Genomic DNA, 19,510 nt, shown 5'->3' with positions numbered 1-19,510 from the left:
TTGTACAAACGCTAGAGAATGTGACTATGAGCGGTCAGTAGCAGAGCATTGTGCAACTCTTTCTTTCTTTCTATCTTTTTATCTTTCCTTTTTTTCATAAAGTCATGGGTTTGAGACAGACTCTGGTCTGTGGTTCGTTTAAAGCCCTCCATGAACTCTTGCCTGACCAACCAGTCCCTCCTACATTCTGTTCAAATGCAGAAGGGTCTGGAATCGAACAATTGGGGGCGTCAAATCACTCCAATCATGGACCGGTCCAACCACCGCCGCTAATTTGTGTCACGTGTCTCTCAAATGCAGAAGACATCACATCTCTCAAATATTTTCGGAACAACTTGTATAACTTCATTTACCTCAGATTTACAGAGTTTAGTGCGTCGCTTTTGACTCAGCAGAAGTCGGCAACATTTCTCAGTCTGTGCTATTTTTATTTTCTCCTCGTAAGCCGCCATGTTTGTTTAGACTCGAACAGACAATGACCCATATCAGTAACGTGATCTTGGGTTTGACTTATGTTTCAAAGCACTATTTGAAGCAGTGTCAAAGCAGTGTTTGAAAAAATGCAACACTTGGATACCAGCCGCCATAAAACACCAAAGAAGAAGAAGAATTCAGAAGAAGGGGGAGTTGGGGGGAAAAGTAATGAAGTTTAAAGAGTACAGTCCGAAGATTGCAGTCCGAAAATTGCAGTCCAAAGAATAAAGTCTAAAGAATAAAGTCCAAAGAATAAAGTCTAAAGAATAAAGTCCAAAGTCTAACTACAGTAGGTGGCGGTAATGTAATAACAACAACTGTCGCCTCCACTGAGTGCTGTTTACAACAACTTGAGAGTCTGAGGACTACGAAAAGTCTGAGGATTAAAGTCTGGCGGTAATGCAACACTCGGATGCCAACCGCCATAAAACAACAACAACAACAACAACAACAACTTTGATACCCACCGCCATAAAACACCAAAGAAGAAGAAAACTGCCAAAACATCTGTTTCAATACATCACTAGTAATTATCGTGACAGGCCTAAAAACAATCAAAGTTCAGTAACTGAAACTGTATTTGCATCGCAGATACCTTTTGATGATTGTAACACTTTCTGTATTTATTTTTTTCAGAGTTTGGCTTTTCCTGTTACGGATCATGATGGGAAGAAAACGAGCTTTAACTCTTCCATTTGCTCTTGACCAAAACAAATTGGTAAGGGATAAAACTACACATGACATTAGTTAACCAAGTTTAAGTTAAACATAATCTTTATGTGTAAAAGTATTACATGGGTTGTTTTACGTGACTTCAGCCCCATATTATTTGTTTTAGATGGAGAATCCGCTCCGAATACCCACGTCATACCTTGAGTGTGGAAAAATACAACAACAGGTAAGATTATGGATCTGTTTTGTTATAACTATAACTACCAAGAACTATATATATTCTTGGTATCCCACTTAACTTAATATTTTACCAGATTTCCTGGACAACCATCACGGGGCATAAATCCAGACGATGTGATTCAAAGCACAAAAATGGAGCAATGCTGTTTGACCACAACCATGCAGCAATGGTTAGGTTAGGATTGTCTGAGTAAGTCGGCTTTATGAATTGAGTATCTTAACAAAATGTAGCTGTATTTTTTTTGTACTGGTGCAATATGCAAAACCTTCACAAGATGGAGCCATATTTTTAGGCACCAGCTGCTGTGCTATGACTATGAACACACTGTTATCAAGTCTACTCCAGAAAGTGCTTATCTGCCTCACTTCACAAAGTCACTCCCTGTATCAGCTGCTACAGTACACACCCATGATGCATCTTTGTGTAAGGTGCCTTTTTTATCCAATAGGAGGAAGCCCTGTCTTATTCTAACTGATGTCCTGAAGACGGATGCAGGCAAGGCTTATATGGAGAAGATAAAAAGGCATGTAAATGGAAAGGAGAAAAGTCGCGCCAGAGATCTCAGGGTCTCCAGTGGAAGGTCCAGTCAAAAAAGGAACACAAACTCAAGAAGCAAGAGTCTTTCACCTAAGAGCAAACAGACTCCTGACTCATCTTTTTACAAGTAAGATAACCTTGACATTAAGTTCTTCCTCAAGTTCTTGTTTGTTCGTGTGAGTTTCAAACCAAACAGATGTTGACCCCCAGGCCCTGTTCACGTGTTTTGAATGCCTATAGTTTAACATTGAATTCTGTGGTAGAATTAATTGTTTAACTGACAAATTGTGGATTTGTTTGACCTGGTTTATGTTTATTATCTTGTTTTACTGGACCTATCCACATGAAACAAAAACTGGCTCAAACTTCAATATCTTCTCCATTAGTATAACTAAAAATCCAAATATTTTGTTCACAATAACTTCAGAAAGTTGTTATTCACCAACACCAAAGATGGGATTGTTCCGCTGGAAAAACGATAACACGAAAATTGCAAGTTTGTGGAGCTTTGATATTTCTTTCAAAAAACGTGAATCTTGCAGAGTAAACAGGTCCCTCCCCTCCATCTGAATATGACATTGTTTTTATATGATCAAAAAGACCATGTGTTTTAAAACTCATTTACATTACATTTTTTACACCATTTAGATCCAGCGGTCTAAATGAACGGTCTAGATCAGCAAAAAAGGCTCAAACTGAGAAGGAGGAGGAGAATGACAAAGACCATAATGATGAAGAGGTATCCGTCAAAAATGAGTTTGAACTAGTGGGTAAGCGAACTGTATATATATTTTTTTCAGCTTATTTTGCGTTTGATATGAAGACATAATGCAGAGTATTATATATTATCACTAGTAAACTTTTTTTGCTCAGATTGTGGATTGTCTGTGATGTGGAAACAAGAAGATCATACTAAATCCTCTGCAACTAAGAGCAAGACAACAGAACCAAAAAAAGGATCACAGGTTGGATTGATTTGTTGCCATTAATTCTTTCATTAGAGAACTCCCCTCAGTGGCAATTGTCCAATTGTATAAGCAAGAATAATTAAAAGCTGGCTTTTTATTTACAGAAAAGGAAAGTAAATTATGTGGAGTCAGAGGGCATTGAAAGGGACACCCCAAAACGCCCCAGAGCCAGTGTGCTGCGGCTCTCTGGAGCTGTAGATATAGAAGAAGAACCCACAGTTTGTCAAGAAGACGTGGCGGAAGAAGACGCGGCGGAAGAAGACGCGGCGGAAGACGCAAAAGAAGACGCGGCGGAAGACGCAAAAGAAGAAGCGGCGGAAGTAGACGCGGCGGCAGAAGTAGACGCGGCGGCGGAAGTAGACGCGGCGGCGGAAGTAGACGCGGCGGCGGAAGTAGACGCGGCGGCGGAAGTAGACGCGGCGGCGGAAGTAGACGCGGCGGCGGAAGTAGACGCGGCGGCGGAAGTAGACGCGGCGGCGGAAGTAGACGCGGCGGCGGAAGTAGACGCGGCGGCGGAAGTAGACGCGGCGGCGGAAGAAGGCGCGGCGGAAGAAGGCGCGGCGGAAGAAGGCGCGGCGGAAGAAGGCGCGGCGGAAGAAGGCGCGGCGGAAGAAGGCGCGGCGGAAGAAGGCGCGGCGGAAGAAGGCGCGAAAGTCGACGCGAAAGTCGACGCGAAAGAGAAGAATTTGAAAAACGGTGATGTTGGTATTGTGCAGTTTACTGTAGGAGGTGATAAAACTGTAGAACCCATTGTTCCAGTTTCACAGGATAATGGACCAACCACACCCATAACTGAACCTAGTAAGTGCATTTAGCCGCTTTCTACAATTCTGTAGCTTTATTCTACAAACATGACGGAACAGAAGTGGCTTATTCTCCAAATCTTGTATTTTAGTCGTTCTTTCCAGTGATGAGGAAGACCGTAATGAAAAATGTGATAATAAAAGTGGTTATCTGAAACAAGTCTCAAAGGAGTCCATGTCCCCCCGACTGATACCGGTCCCTGAAGTGGATCTGCAGGTAGGTTTTTTATGACGTACTTCCACATTTGATGATGTTCACACATGACAAATGTGTTTTAATTTGAACTTTTTTTTTTTTTTTTCTGTTTCAGGCGTTTCAAGTTATTGTAAATGACAATTTGGATTCAAAAGACACTTGTTTGTGTTTGGCCTTTTCCAACCTACACTGTGGACCGTACCAGGCCAAGGCAAACGGGGACATTCTAGTATGTTTTAGTTTACATATCCATCCTTTTTTATTTTCAACCTTATGTCAATCAGTATTTATATTTTTTGCTGTTAATATATTTTCTTTTTCAGATTACAGATGAAAACATCATTATACCAGTGAAAGGTAAGTGCAAATATGTGATTGACCTACAATGGGGATTTGTATGGAAAATAACTTATACACTTCCATTAGATCAAACTCTTCTGCTGTTCAGTGTTAGTATCCATGACACTTTTAATCGGACCTTTGTTTCCCCAGATGCTCATGAAGAAATGGATTTGATGATTACGCTGGAGCGCAGACATCTAAGAAAATACAGTGTTTTGGAGAAGAAAGACCTGGAAACCCTAAACTATTTTTCAGACTTAAACAGATCAGAAATACCTGCTGCTGGATTGTTGTGCTTTGTCGCTGAAGATGCGGCAGAGGGTTTACAGTACGACTTGAATGAACTGTGCGATACACCGGATAATCCTAGAACAAATGGTACGTTTTTTAATGTGTTTGTCTGTTCTGTAAAGCTTTTCATTCATTCCACCAATATTACAGTGTTATTGTTTATTTGTCATGGTATTTTTGTAGTTTATTTAACAATATTTTGATTTTCTCATTGTTTTTTTAGAAAAGCCAAGCCCTTTCATCTTGATCTTTATGCAGGAGTCTTTAGATGGTATGGAAGGTGCTTTCTTGCGTTCCCTTTTGGACATAAACTGTCTCAACTTTACAACTCAACAAAAAAACTGCGACTACGATCAGGGATTCATGGGCCCTTTTCTGTCCTTGGATCAGTGTGTAGAACTTATTAAATCAAGTGAACTGGATCCACACATGCTGCAGCTTCTAAACCAAGGGAGTGACGGCATAGATACAGATTGTGGACAAGAAATGGCCTTTAACTTTGATTTAGACAGTGAAATGCCTAAAGAGACTATTTTAGAGCAAGAAAAGGCAGCAGAGTGTGAAAGACCAGCCCAGGCAGAAGAAGTAGCTCAGGCAGAAGAAGTAGCCCAGGCAGAAGAAGTAGAACAGCCTAAAGAAAGTCCGATTGTCCCGCCTGAAGTAAGTCAACTCTTATTATTATTAAATTACTAAACAAATGGTTAATAACAATATTTTCTTAACAGAAGAACGTCTTTGAGCCTGTATATACATTGTGCCATCGGCGACTGGAGGACTCTTACTCTGTAACAATGTGTCACCCAGACCCCAGCTGGATCAGATATAAACATCAGGGACTCGCCCGCAGGTCGGTGTCTGCATGCAATTGGTTCAGAAGATGACATCTGTCTTCCACTTAACTATTTGCTTCTTAAATATCTTGGCTGTGTTGTATTTCCGTTTTTTTGTTTTTTTTACCCAATATCCACCATTAGACCACCATTTTATGCAATAAGTAAGATGTACGTATAATTTTCCACACTGCCAGTCCAAAAAAAAAAAGTCCCACTGAGAGTGTTTGGGATGAGCTGGAGAAAGCTTTGTCTCATCATCAATACAAGATCAACTGGTGAAAAATATAGCAACACTGCGTGGAAATAAATGTTTTAATATTGCAGAAGTTTATTGAAACCATGCAGAGCTATCCTATGAAATATTAGAGCGTGTGAGCCTTTTTGTCTGTGGGACAGGCAATGTATAAGCTAAATGAACACGCTTCATGGTGACGACATACCGCCCAGTTGGTGGCACTACAGAGCCATTACAAAAACCAACAGTAAGAATCACTGACTGTATTGCAGCTTGTTGAAAACACAGTGCACGGCATGTGTTAAATGGGCAAAATACTTCTCAAACTTCTACGCTAATGTGCATAAAATGTGCTGTCATTCTCATCCACTGTGCCTTTCTTATCTGTTTAGGTTGATCCAGTTCCCTCCACCTCCAATGAAAGGTGGAATCACAGTAACAATGGAAGATCTGCAGTGCCTTGACATTGGCCAGTACCTCAATGATGTTATAATTGACTTTTATCTCAAGTAAGATGACAAAAGACTGAAAGATTTTATTGTGGTCCAGTGAGTTTATAGTGTTCTTCTCTTTAGGTACCTTCTCCAGAATGCCTCAGAGAATGTAGCAAAGCGCTCACACATCTTCAGCAGCTTTTTTTATAAACAGCTCACGCGCCGGGACAACGCCAGTGAAGGCAGCAACAGTGAATCGTGAGTGCGATCTTTGTTTACTTTCAGCTTGGTTGAAAACGCTATCATGAATTTCTGTGTCATTTAGTTGTCAAAGGCAAAAGCGGTACCAACGTGTGAGAACTTGGACGCGGCACGTGGACATCTTCTCAAAGGACTTCATTTTTGTGCCTGTTAATCAGGAGTAAGTCGATTTAACTAAACTGCACAATTATGAAGGACGTGTCGGAAACGAATGGCCAAACATTGATTTAATCTCTCCTCAGGGCTCATTGGTATTTAGTGGTTATTTGCTTTCCTGGACTGGAGGAGGCAAAAACTGAATCATTGTCTGAGGATCAGGATGAAGCAGCAGAAAGCCTAAAGGAGAATGCAGCTGACAAAAGTGACTCCACAGACACAGGTACCGTACATTAATATAATTTTAAATGATCAGTCGCTGGATAGTGTATGACTTTACATTGCATGTCTTTTAAATACAGAAAAAGAAGGCGCTTCCAATGTCCCAGGGCCTGGTCCAGTGGTAAGACTTATGCTGTAAACAAAGTCTTTTTTTGTTTGTTTCAATGTTAACTGTTTGTCTGTTGTTGTTTTTGTTTTTATCTTTAGAATTGTACTGAGCAGACTTGCAGAAGGAGGACCGTTTGGAAGAGGTGATTATGCAAATAAGCCACATTTAAATATACAACAGAACAGCTGTATAGACCATATTAAATGTCATGGCTGTGTCTCCATAGGCCCTGCATTCTGGTCATGGATTCCCTCAAGCGGTCACCTCATGAGAGAGTCTTCAAGCTGATTAGAGAGTAAGAGCTTTCATGTCGGAGGCGGAACCTTCAAGAAGTGACATTCATTTCATACATTTGTCATCAGGTATTTGCAGTCGGAGTGGGAAGCCCGTCGAGGCTCATCGCGGGAGTTTGGGCCAGACCAGATGGAAAGCTCACATTGTGAAGTCCCGCTTCAGGACAACAGCAGCGACTGTGGCCTTTACTTGTTGCATTATGTTGAAAGTTTTTTGAAGGTAAAATTTAGGGTTGTATATATTTTTTAATATTTATGATATATATTTTAAATGCAGAGGCTCTGTAATAATTCAAACCAATGTATCTTTCTAGGATCCTATAGTTCACTTTGACCTCCCTCTACATTTGAGGTTTTGGTTTCCACGACATCAAGTTAGAAGAAAACGAGAGGAAATCAGAGATCTGGTACTCAAACTCTATCGAATTCAAAATATGAATGTTACACCATAGAAGCCATTTGTATTTCCCACTGTTTCACATTCCTGTCAATGTTATACACCTTTGCTCACAGTGAGCAACAGTTTTTGGTTTTTTTGTCATTTAAATAATCGTTATACACATTATGGAATGAAAAAGTAATGTAGTCAATAACTGTTATGTTGTCAACTATCAAGGCCTTTTAGTTAAAAAAAATGTACAGTACTGTTTTTATGTTTTTTATTACTTTTATTAGAGCATTATTTTAGATATTTATCAAATAAAATAAACATAAAACACACCATTAATGATGTGCTTGTCTTTTTGGCCTTGCTTCATGCAAAGAAAGAAGGGTGAAGTCCAAAGCTTACTATTTATAATATACACTGTACTACTATATATTTTGTATATATGTATCTTTTAATCTTGTGTGCTGCAATATCTACAGAAAGTCCACTGCTCCACCCCCGTTGCAGCTACAAATTTAAGGAATTAGTCATCAGTGAAGTGGTTATTCCGGTGCTGCCTACAGTAATAGAAAACTGGTTTATACACTTGATATTCATCTTCACAAAATACAGATTACATGTTCTTCTCATTACAAGCTAAATATCAACTCGCAGCAAAAGTTTGGTTTTGAATAATAAATTGTGCTGGGTTGAGGGTCAAAGGTCACCTCCACTCTAAGCTCTTGACTCTCACTCTGCAGATGAGAGGATTTGTGCTCAGCCCTTGGCCTTTTCTCCAGTCCTGGACGTACCTGTCTGGTCTACAAAGTTAAAAATGGTATCGAGTGTGATGGTATTATGGATTAGCCAAGACAAGTAGAACTATTTTTATTTTGCTCTACACTTAACACACGTTAATAATTGAAGTAATTAATACATCTTCGTGGTTACATTTCTGTATTTAAATCTAGGTTAACAACACATCAACTTTCCTCCCTTTCCAGTGTTGCTCTAGTAACTTCTTGGTCAGTTCCTGTTAAAGGCTTAGGCTAAACGAGATTAGAGGGCATTAAAAATCCCCAGCTCTTCCTATGGCCATCTGCTTTCCAACCTGAGACACAAGCTCAGGCACACCTCTGCAGAGACCAGACCGAAAGACGCAATGTGATTTTAAGGGCAAATGATGTTTGTTTGGTAATGAAGTCTAACTCCAGAAGAATGCCAAACTATGCAAGCTTGTAAAGAAACCACTTCTTGTGACTTAAGAAGAGGCGCGTATTATTTGGATCTATTTTCAAGTTTTTGGACTGAAACCTAGAGGTGATCACGGATTTAGCATGTTCACCATATTGTGGAGATGCGTTTTCATCCCTGTTCTGATCACTTCTGTCGTCTTGTCTCTGGATTTAAAGACAGGTACGTGTTTGCATGACTTGATCAGAAAGTATTTGCATTTGAACCCATTTGCATTTTGAGGTAGCTCATAATTCTAACTTTGTTTCTCTAGATGCTGTTCTGGAGGGCTCCTCTATGGGCTACCTGGATGTACGTCAACAGATAGTTCATGTGTCTGATGTCAAGGCAACCAAAGGAAGCCATACAATTATTGTGCGTCGAAAACGCAACATCCTCTTCCCAAGTGGAGTCAGACTGTGTGCACAAGAAACCTTGCAGCAAGTTGTTGCTAATCATCTCAATTATTTCAATCTCAGAGGTAAGAGCCCACCCACCCCCTCCCAAAAAAAAGTATGCAAAAGTTTCATGAAACATAAAAAGGAGACTAGAGTCTTGAGTAATAGGACAGTGTACATCTAATGTCTCCAGTCTGGATAATATACACGTAAATGGGATCCAGATCTCATTGTTAAGTAACTATGGAGATTTTAGACTGGCAATAACCAGACATTAAATCGTTCCTTTCTTTAATTTGTAGTTGCAAAGAATTTACATTTTATTTCTGGTTTGTTATAATACTTTCAATATTCAGCTCTTCTACAAAGTGGTGAGTGCTGGTGAAATATGACCTGTAGTGCATGTGTGTTTTACATCAGTGTTGATGGTGCTGGGAGTGGGCAGAGACCAAGTTGTGTGAGGTTCTTGGGCTGGACAGACACAGAAGAAGGTGTCTGCTTTAGTGAAATGTTTGGATTTGTTACATAAGATGGATCTGACCGTTGGGCCCCTGGGGACAAGGAGACAGTGTTGATTAGGGTAAGAGTTTTAAACATATGTCTGAAAGCTGATTTTGGACCAATGCCCGGTCGACTCATGAAAGCAGTTACGTCTCTGCAGGCAGTGACTGTGACCTTTGTTTCTCCTAATGGCTAGTATCCGTTTCTACATGAGGACATCTTGAAATCTTTGTATGCATATATGGTTATGGTACACATTATAGTCCCTGTAAGGACATTTGTCCTCTGCATTTGACCCACCCTTCAATGGCGCTGGGGCGGCCTGCCAGGATCAGCGCAGCGCCTGGTGACCCATCTCCACATCTTGAGTTAGGCCTGGCCAGGACTACCTTAGCTAGAGGATTTTTTTTTACATGTTTTGGGTTGATGAGGGAGACCCAGGCGGCCCGGGAGTTGAACCTAGACCTTCTTGCAATGAGGCGAGAGTTCCTCAGAGAGAGAATTTGATTGATCCTATTGTTTTTTTTAACAGTCTGCCAGGAGACCATATGGGAGGCTTTTAAAATCTTCTGGGACCGACTCCCTGAGCAAGTGGAGTATGAAAGCTGGATGAATAAATGTCAAGACGGTTCCATCACAGCACACGATGTTGGCAACTACTTCAGCCACTCAGATGAACATCAAGCTCTAGTTAAAAAGGTTTGAAGATGACTATTACTTTGTGTTAATTTTGGGGGAAATAACTTCAAAGTACTTTTTTCTTCTATATTGTAGAAGATGGCACTGACAACTGTGAAAAGGTAAGAAGCTTCAATCACATTTATATTTTTATTATATGCTGAGAGACTGACTCGTGTTTGCTGTGTTCTTCCTACCATTTGTAGTGAACCCACCAAGTCCTGGCTAACTATGTGCAGGTAAGGTTGAGAACCTTACCTGACATATTCCTGTTTCAACCTCCTAATGGATTCTGTAAATTAGACTTGGATACAAGCATATCCGAGCTCTCTGTTTTTGTTGTTAGTAACAAAGTTAAAAAGAAACCATGCTATGATTTTGTTATTTCATTGTTTAATATGGAGCGTGGATTGTTAAACAGTAGCCCACAAAAGCACGGATTGGATGGATTAAAATATTGTATTGTGGGAATCACGTAACAGACCTTTGACCTCACTAAACTAATTTTGACCAAAACCTATACGACACTACTAAGCTTGCAAACTAACATACCATGGTTCTTTTTACATTGGAGTCAGTCACAACTTCCCATGTTATTGATAACTAAACACATGACACCACCTATTCATATTTTTGCTTATATTTATGCTAAATCCTTATGTTGACAGCACTCCGACCCCAGAGACACTGCAGCCCGCTCCAGAACTTGGTGAGTAACACTTTTGGCTGGTTGTAGAGTGCAATAGTGTTTTTTGTTTTTGTGTAATTGGTGTTCATGATGGACTTTAGACAAAGTAGTTCCATTGTGATAATTTGACTTTCTCCCACCAAGTGATACATGTGCTGAAAATGTGCTAGATTAATACACTAAACCAGCTGAAATCATTCATGAAATAACCCAACAATCTTATTGTGGTTCTAATTAAAGATATGGATGGCAAAGAGGAAAAGGTAGAGGAAGCAACCTCTGTTCCTGAGCCAGAGGATAATTCTGTGAGTAAAATTGACACCCCAGAAATGACTTTGCACACCACATTTGTTTAATTATTAGTAACTTGTTGTTTTGCCTCAGTTGGATAATGACATCCCTCTAGAGTCACCTACGCCCATCATTCTGGAGCAGGTGGTGGAGCTAAATATTCTTCTGACGGGTGAGACGTTCAGTGATGAGCTCAACAATCCAGCAAGTCTCCTGTTTCAAACACTCAGCCAACAGCTCACTGAGAAGGTATATCTCGTCTTCTCTGTCCAGTCACATTGCCTGGCTCACTGTCTCTCTCACTTTATAACCTAGCAATGAATGCATTTTTTTAGGGGGCTTTAAGTGTAACAAACTCCACACATATCAGTCTGGCCAGGTTAGTTTAAGGGTGTGTTAACACTTGATTTGGTCCAGATTGAACTGTGTTTAGCCTTATAGGAACTGTGGTAGTTAAACCGAAGCTACTTGCCTGGGTTCCAAATGCAATGGATAATATAGTACACATGATTTTGGTCAAAATAAAACTAACTTGACGGTGTGTTTTGGGAGAAGGCAAAACGATGTGTGGCTACTATCATTAATAATTGTAAAGTGTGGCGTGTATTGCAATCACTGGTGAAAGTTTTTGACAGCTCTCTGCAATCTTCCAACATTAGGTCTGGAGAGGCAGTCTGAGAAAACATTCACACTCTTATATCCTTCGACATGATTACATAAAATAGGCTGTGATTAGGCTGTACATAGAGTTTAGTGCATGATGACCAGATGTAAAGGATATCTCAGGAGTTATTTATGTGTTACAGTCGGTCTGTTTCCAGAATAATGAATCTGCCACATTAGGCTATAAACTAAAAAGTTGGATATTAAGGTTAATTTGATGCTGATACTCTGATACTTTCTTACTACAGATTGAAGATGCTTTGGAGGGCCTACCGGGGTTCAGGCATGTGTCTGTAATTGACTTCAGGTAAGTTATTTTCTGTAAGTCTAAATACATCATATTTATTTATATTCCAAAAATAACCTTTTTCAACTTCTTTGGCATAGACCACATAAGGACTCACAGGGGTAAGTTTGAAGCCTAAACAGTAACAGCTAGACACTGATTAGGTCTCTAGAGTTCACTGTCTTTTGCCTATCAAGTCCTGCCCTTAACCGACAGATCCACTTCAGGCGCTGCTAATCCAGGGTACAATGTCACTGTGTGGGCACCGTCCTCTCGCTCCTTAGTAGTCCCATGGCCACGTGTTAAGGTGTCACTGGTTGCCTGTGTTAATGGTCTTAGAGTGGGCACTCACTTGTTAAGTGGGATTACGACAGGACCAACGGCGAGTCCAGGTGCACCTTCATAGAGACGATTATCTTGGCTTTATGTTTTCTACAGTCTGCCATAGGTGACGGTGAAACTGGAGAAAAGTAAAAGCTGGGAACCTGTTAAAACCTCTTAATTAATATATACCACTGTTGAGATTAATGTTGGATTTTTTTAATTGACAGTTCCAAGTAAAAGGTCTAAGATTGCATTGAAGGCACATACACATTACTCACAGTAGGAGCAGAGTTCTAACTAAAAGGGAAAAACTGTATTTGACTGTGGTCGACTGTATGCCGTCAATACTCAGCCGTCCGCCAGAAAACCTACAAAGTAGGTCAGAGTGGAGGACTCCCAGTAGTCAAATGAATGCTGATAGACGACTTTTTCCTATGTCTGGAATCTCATGTGAGGTTTCCATGTTTATGATGATGATATTGATCATTGCGCTGACTCTGCCATTTTCTGGACTTTACAGTTGAGCTCCAAGTGAGACTAAATCACCCAAATCATTAGTCATCTGCAAGTGCTCCAAGTCTGATGTTAAATCAAAGTAGCACCTACAGTTTTTGTACTATGAATGGCTGCCTCTTTATTTAAGTTATTTCCAGTGTGTTTTAAGCAAATGAAAGGATGTTAAGGTTTAGATAAAAAGTGCTATAATAGCATTAAATGTAAAAAGCTTGTTTCTGTTTTCAGGCGGGGTGTGGTTGTGGACTACGCTGTCACAGTTTTAGTAGATGGAACAGGAGTGACCAGCGAACAACTAGACTATTTGACTTTGCAGTCCAATCTGGTGGAAAACTCCTATCAAATGGTGAAGGAGCTGCCCACAATGGTGTACACTATCAGCGAGGTCAAAGGTGCGGTGACAGAGGCCCTGCAGCTGTCAGAACTGGAGAGCGGTAAAGACCAAACCTTATGAACCTATGATATTTAAAAATGTACTTTTGTTTAATAATAATAAAGAGTCACTGTATATTTTGCAGATGGATTTTTGCTGGACTTATTATTAGCATAGAAACATATAGTGTAGCTGTAGTATAGTGTATCTTGATAACATTTGGATTTTAGTTTGACCAGAAATCTTAAAAATATGATCAGGACTACTGGTATTATTATGAGAACCTATTACTATAAATTGTGACACATGAAGAGATGCAGATGTATTTTCATACGGATGACACATGTGGCTGAAGCTTTCTTCTTCAGTATAACATCACATTATTTTAGCAGATGTGAGGCAACTGTAAAAACTGATGATATGAGCATTCCTTATTTCATAGAATAAAAAGGCAATTGGAAACATTTAGATTTGCAGGTCGGCGCTGTTAATTTGTTGTCTTTACTGCTTCCACAGTGTTGGAGGTCCCAGAGTCTGTCAACACTGAAGACAAAGCTACGGTAAGAGCTACTTTATAACTATCAACACAGAAACCGCTCTGCATAAATCACTTTTCTATAAATAATCACTTTACAGCGAGCTACCGCAATAGGAGTAACGCTATGCTAAGAGGTAGATGGCTGTGGATGTTAAACAGACCAGACCAGTGCAGGTAGAGATGAGTGCAACAGTAAGGATGAAGAGGGGCTTTCAGGATTACTTTGCTCTTGCCATAATAATCCACTGCTATTTTGGGGATGGGCTGCAGTATGCCTGATGCTGTACAGTATGTGTTCATTCAGACAAACCCCACCGTCTGATCCGTTTTACTTGAGTCGTACTTGTGGTTGATTCAGTCCTTTCTTTGTAATTACTGTTAAAATTGCAATAACGTTCTTTGCGGCTTTGCCTTACAGCTCGGTCTCCTCAGTGATTAATAGGACTCATTATATGAATTGGGAAAGTTTTACAAACTCCTCTTCTGTAATTGATTCACAGGAACAAGCACAGAGCTACTGTGGCACAAACGCAAAAGGCCAGTTTGGATTTGAACATTTAAGATATTGTTTATTTCAGACATTAATCTGGTTGAAATTGGAGTAGAGTGTAGACCACAACATATACCAACATTTAGATGCTTTGGAAAGAATTAAATTGCTCATTATATTTTCCAATGAGCAAGGGCTTCATTTAGATGATTTAGTTTGTGGTATTGGATGTTGATATTATAAAGAATGAAGGGCTATATTATTTATTTATTTTCTTCTAATTTTTATAATTTATATAATGTTTATTGTACAGATCATAGAGTCAGAGGCTAAAGGAGATAATTTCCTACCTGAGATGTCTGAAATCAGCACCGTGGCTACAACAGGAAATGATGTCATTGTTGTGCAGGAGATCACAGTGGGACCTCCTGAGGTTCCTCTGACCCCTGCTCCACCTGCCTCCAGCGGTAAGGATCCTTTATTTTAATAAAAGGTGCCTCAGTTTCGGTTTAATGTTCTTTTATCCACCCAGCCGTTACAATGTACTTGTTCCAGGGATTTTCCATAGACTTTGGAGGTAGCAACTGGAAACGTACAATTATCTCTCATGTATGTTTTTCCAGGCGTAATCGAGGATAGTCTGCTGGTGGAAGACACTGTCCAGACTTCTGATGTAGAGAGTCCTCCAGCGCAGGAGCCCTCCCCAGAGCTGCCTGACATCACCTCCCTGCAGGAGGCTGAGGCCTCAGGATCAGACATAAAAAATCTAGATGATCTCTTCTGGACTCCTTCAATTGAAGAATTGCCCATTGAGGAGACTGCTCAAACGGCAGATGTAAATACTGAGGACGAGGAAACGGGAGAAGTGAAGGTGTCAGAAGTTGTGCCAACGTTAGTGCATGTCCCAGCTCTGGACGAACACAATTTACAAGAGATAATTGAATCAAACTTTGAGGCAGAGCTTGAGCTCTTCACAATCACCACAGAAACAATTGAGGAAGAGGGCCTGGCTTCTCTTATTCCTGATCCGGAAGTTGTTGATCTTACAGGTGAAATTACCCAAGCAGAGGAGACCGAAGTAGCTTTACTTCCTGTCAATGAACTCCCAATAGAAAATGAAGTGAAGGATCTCTCCCCTGAAGAAGAGGGAAAAAACACCAATGTAGTGTTGCCTGTTCCTGGCGAGGCAGTGATCGAGGAGAGTGAACCTGGGGAAAAGACAGAGGAGCCTTTAGATTCAGCTGAGGACATCCCTGAGGCTCCCAGGATCTCTACAGAAGATCTGACAGATGACGGGATTATACTGGTCAATGTGAACATAAAAGATTCTGTAAACTCTGCCCAGCCAACTGCACTTTCTTCAGAAAAAGAGTCTCCATTTACACGTATCTCTGACGTTAACCCAGCCTCAGATGTGCAACCTGACATCATCATCACTTCAACTGTGGAGGTAAATCAAATTATATTAATTCCAAGTTGAATAATTAAAACATTTAATGGTATAATGATTTGTCCTCCTCAGATTCAGACCTCTGATCTAGACATAGATGGAGATAAGGGCTTTGAAGTGATTCATTATGGTATATTTAACCACACAGAGGAGGGCAGCACTGGGTTACCATTTGATGGAGCAATTCTAACAGATCACTCTAGCATTGCCATGCCGGCCAATCCTGGTCGCGCTCTCATGGTCTTCTTCAGCCTGCGGGTCACCAACATGATTTTCTCAGAGGACCTCTTCAATAAAAGCTCATCAGAGTACAAAGCTCTGGAGCAACGATTCCTTGAACTGGTACATCACCTATGTGTATTATAAATGGTATTATTATCATGTTCTTTCAGTGTTACTTTTCTTACATGCATGTGTGCTACTGAATATTTTCTAGCTTGTACCTTACCTGCAGTCCAACCTGAGTAACTTTGAGAACTTGGAGATCCTCAACTTCAGAAATGGCAGCATTGTTGTCAACAGCAGAATGAAATTTGGCAAGCCTGTCCCACGTGAGACAACCACAGTGGTCTATTTAATCCTGGAGGATTTTTGTAACACAGCCTACCAGACCATGAACTTGGCTATTGATAAATACTCTCTGGATGTGGAGTCAGGTGAGTGACGTATTATCTAATGTCTATTTTGGATCTATATAGTTCCTTTTATTATACTCAAAGCTCACTGCACCATACTCTGTGGTGGTAAGCTACTACTGTAGGTGCCAACTATTGTTAGATGTGTATCGTTTTACAACAGTAATAACTTCGGATGAGACTGTAATGGGGGAAGCAGGTGCTAAACGTCTGACAATTCTCTAGAGGTGAACACTCAGGTCAAATTAGTGGGAATCAGATGATCAGTGCCATTTAAGTTAACATACTTCACACTTTGACTGATTACCGTGTGCAGCTGTCACACTTTGCTCATATTTTGCTTCAGTGCTTTCATTTCTTGTCATCTGACAGTGCAAATATGTATTTAGTCTACTGTGTGAGTGTAGATTATAATCATAATCTTGTTTTGACATTTGAGATGTGTCAGAATGTGCCAGAATCCTACTTTACTGTTGTAATCCCATGTTTAGAATATGATATTCCACAAGTATTAATGTTGCTGTTTCTCTGCAGCTGAAATATCTTATATCCTTATAAATCCTTTTGGTCTCTTTTTGACTCTCAGGTGACCAGGCTGACCCCTGTAAGTTCCAGGCCTGTAATGAGTATGCAGAGTGCAAAGTCAACAAATGGTCGGGCGAGGCGGAGTGTGTGTGTGATGCAGGTTACTTCAGTGTGGATGGACTGCCCTGTCAAAGTATCTGTGAGCTTCAGAACGACTTCTGCCTCAACGATGGCAAGTGTGACATCATCCCTGGCCAAGGAGCCATCTGCAGGTGAGTGAACACCCTCTACCAATGTCCAAAAACTACTCAAATATTGGAAATCACTTGATAAATAATATACATCCTTTAGCAAACATTTTTATTACACATAAGCAGTTGTTTTGGTGTTGGGGGGTTGTTTATTTGCATTTTAAAGTTGGTAGTGTTTATTCAAATGACATAATTCAGTACTTGAGTAAATTGGCACTAGATTGACAAACAAACATTTGATGTCAGGTGCCGTGTTGGGGATAACTGGTGGTACAGAGGAGAGCACTGTGAGGAGTACGTCTCTGAGCCGCTGGTGGTGGGCATCGCTATAGCCTCTGTGGCGGGCTTCCTGCTCGTCGCCTCTGGAGTCATTTTCTTTTTGGCCAGAACTTTACGAGACCAGTATGACAAGGATGAGTCTGAGGACCCGATACGGTGAGCAATACTCACAAAGGAAATAGGGTATTTACCGTAGTCTAAATCCTATAAACATTGACCGCTGATGATCCACATGTATAGATTTGATTTAGCATTTCAAAATGAATGTTAAAATGATTGAAATTGGTATAATTCTTCTTCCTATTATGACTGTATTGTGAACGTATCAAAAAAAAATATCCACACTGTTCAAACCTCAAAAATTCAATTAAATAAATCAAAAATGTTCATTTCCAAAGTTAATGTTAAAATACGCTAACAAACACAAGATACATTTTCTAAAAAGCTGAGTTTTTCCAGATAAAAAAATAGATCTTACTCACAGCAACGTTAACGTGTCTTCTTATCTAATTAATGGCTCTAGTGTGATGCTGTCCCAGTCAGAATTGGACTTAACCTTTCAGGACAATACGCTTTGTGATCTGATAATGCCCGTCTGGCGTAAACAAAGAGAGGTTACAAAAAGTTTAAGAGGTTAATTGGAAGCTACATCCTCATCAACCACTTGAATCTTTGCCAAACGACCGCACGCCTCACTTACTGGACTGCGTCTTGTGTTTTCACCGTTTAGTCAAGTGGAGAGTGTGCCATCAATGGAGCGAGCCACTAAGTACAACCCCATGTATGAGAGTGAAGCCACCACAGGATACAGCCACTACTATCGGCGGTATCCAGACGTCCCCATGTACAGCAGCGCCAGCGCCGAGGCCTCCACAGACTTCAGCAGTGAAGAGATACGGCACATCTATGAGAACAGTGAACTCACCAAAGAGGTACAGTTAAGCTTGGGTTTTAATGGCCAACACGCTGTCATACCATCTGTTGTCTATTGAACAAATGTATGTGGGTGTCTGAAATCACGACTCTTTACAGGAAATCCAAGATAGGATAAGGATCATTGAACTCTACGCCAAGGACCGGCAGTTTGCTGACTTTGTCCGGCAGCATCAAGCGTGAGTGTGCTTTAGTGCAAATAAATACTATATACAAATATGAATACTGTAGAAGAATATAAGAGTTAAAGCCATGTTTGAGATTTGTGGTATTGAATTAAAACTAGAGGTGGACAATATATTGAAATTTAGATATTTTGGACATATGCAAAAAAGTAATATAGAGCTTTGTTTATTGTAAAACATGCTATAAAAAGAGCTAATTAAAAAAAATGTGCTAGAGTATTCTACATTTTTGTGATTAATTTGCCGGTCATTTAACATCTGATCATTTACCTCAACAAATACATTTGAAAACATAATATTTTAACACATTTCTGATGGACTAACATGATATTGTCTGACTATTGTTATGACTCTATGACTTTAGTCGTCTTAGTCAATCAAAAATGTTTATTTGTCCACAAATTCGTTAATTTAGGAAATAAGAATTGATTTGGTACCCCTGCAAAAAGGAGACGTGGAGTGTGTTAGTGCAAAAATTTGGTATTGAACATTTTGTCATGTCATTTCCTAGTACTTTTCTGTATGAATACAAATTTGTATACATAAAATATATGCATTTCTGTCCATATCTATCGCTCACCCCTATTAAAACTAAAGAAATCAAATGCAAATATTTATATGTTAATTGAGTTTGTATGCCCTCTTTGTAAGCCTACACATTTTCTATTCCTATGACTTTAAGGACGATTCATTTACAATTCGTTTATTTTGATTGCAGTGTCCTGGATACTCGAAGAGAAAGCTCCTCCATCCATACTTAAAATGTCTCAATCAAAAGGTATTTATTTTAGATGCTTAACCTAACTCGTTTTCTCTTGTTCCACATTTCCAAATCTGTACTA

General features: G+C 40.0%; 2 protein-coding genes across 2 annotated transcripts; both read left to right on the top strand.

The window, feature by feature from the left end:
* The first annotated feature begins 1,090 nt into the window (after nt 1-1,090).
* On the top strand, nt 1,091-7,790 carry LOC140359705 (sentrin-specific protease 7). The gene is made up of 22 exons (XM_072444804.1): nt 1,091-1,192; nt 1,313-1,372; nt 1,461-1,576; nt 1,836-2,051; nt 2,573-2,694; nt 2,798-2,889; nt 2,979-3,693; nt 3,788-3,912; nt 4,007-4,120; nt 4,215-4,248; nt 4,384-4,611; nt 4,748-5,184; nt 5,250-5,371; nt 5,985-6,101; nt 6,168-6,284; nt 6,352-6,447; nt 6,530-6,666; nt 6,746-6,786; nt 6,873-6,916; nt 7,001-7,069; nt 7,137-7,287; nt 7,382-7,790. The coding sequence occupies exons 1-22, from the start codon at nt 1,136-1,138 to the stop codon at nt 7,517-7,519; spliced, it is 3,348 nt and encodes a 1,115-aa protein (XP_072300905.1). The 5' UTR covers nt 1,091-1,135; the 3' UTR covers nt 7,520-7,790.
* A 781-nt stretch (nt 7,791-8,571) lies between these two features.
* Nucleotides 8,572-19,445, top strand: impg2a (interphotoreceptor matrix proteoglycan 2a). The gene is made up of 21 exons (XM_072444803.1): nt 8,572-8,850; nt 8,942-9,148; nt 10,099-10,265; nt 10,341-10,366; nt 10,451-10,483; nt 10,913-10,953; nt 11,173-11,237; nt 11,317-11,472; nt 12,135-12,193; nt 12,274-12,294; nt 13,238-13,443; nt 13,899-13,942; nt 14,724-14,877; nt 15,034-15,860; nt 15,933-16,202; nt 16,297-16,516; nt 17,082-17,292; nt 17,518-17,706; nt 18,281-18,482; nt 18,583-18,662; nt 19,387-19,445. Exons 1-21 carry the CDS (start codon nt 8,772-8,774, stop codon nt 19,427-19,429), a joined length of 3,300 nt encoding a protein of 1,099 aa, XP_072300904.1. The 5' UTR covers nt 8,572-8,771; the 3' UTR covers nt 19,430-19,445.
* The last annotated feature ends 65 nt before the right edge of the window (nt 19,446-19,510 follow it).

Source organism: Eucyclogobius newberryi, unplaced genomic scaffold, assembly GCF_026437365.1.
Source record: "Eucyclogobius newberryi isolate DKJ021-1_F unplaced genomic scaffold, fEucNew1.0.hap1 SCAF_14, whole genome shotgun sequence".
Classification (NCBI taxonomy): Eukaryota; Metazoa; Chordata; class Actinopteri; order Gobiiformes; family Gobiidae; genus Eucyclogobius; species Eucyclogobius newberryi.
The sequence above is the reverse complement of the archived record's forward strand: the minus strand, read 5'-3'. Positions and strand labels throughout refer to the sequence as shown.

What these genes read in the sequence shown, in the direction of transcription:
- LOC140359705 (XM_072444804.1), top strand. Translation starts at nt 1,136, where the DNA reads ATGATGGGAAGAAAACGAGCTTTAACTCTTCCATTTGCTCTTGACCAA. An exon ending in AAATGAGTTTGAACTAGTGG is followed by an intron (nt 2,695 to 2,797) that starts GTAAGCGAACTG and finishes TTTTTTGCTCAG; the next exon opens with ATTGTGGATTGTCTGTGATG. An exon ending in TCCCTGAAGTGGATCTGCAG is followed by an intron (nt 3,913 to 4,006) that starts GTAGGTTTTTTA and finishes TTTCTGTTTCAG; the next exon opens with GCGTTTCAAGTTATTGTAAA.
- impg2a (XM_072444803.1), top strand. Translation starts at nt 8,772, where the DNA reads ATGTTCACCATATTGTGGAGATGCGTTTTCATCCCTGTTCTGATCACT. An exon ending in CAATTATTTCAATCTCAGAG is followed by an intron (nt 9,149 to 10,098) that starts GTAAGAGCCCAC and finishes TTTTTTTAACAG; the next exon opens with TCTGCCAGGAGACCATATGG. An exon ending in TGCTCCACCTGCCTCCAGCG is followed by an intron (nt 14,878 to 15,033) that starts GTAAGGATCCTT and finishes ATGTTTTTCCAG; the next exon opens with GCGTAATCGAGGATAGTCTG.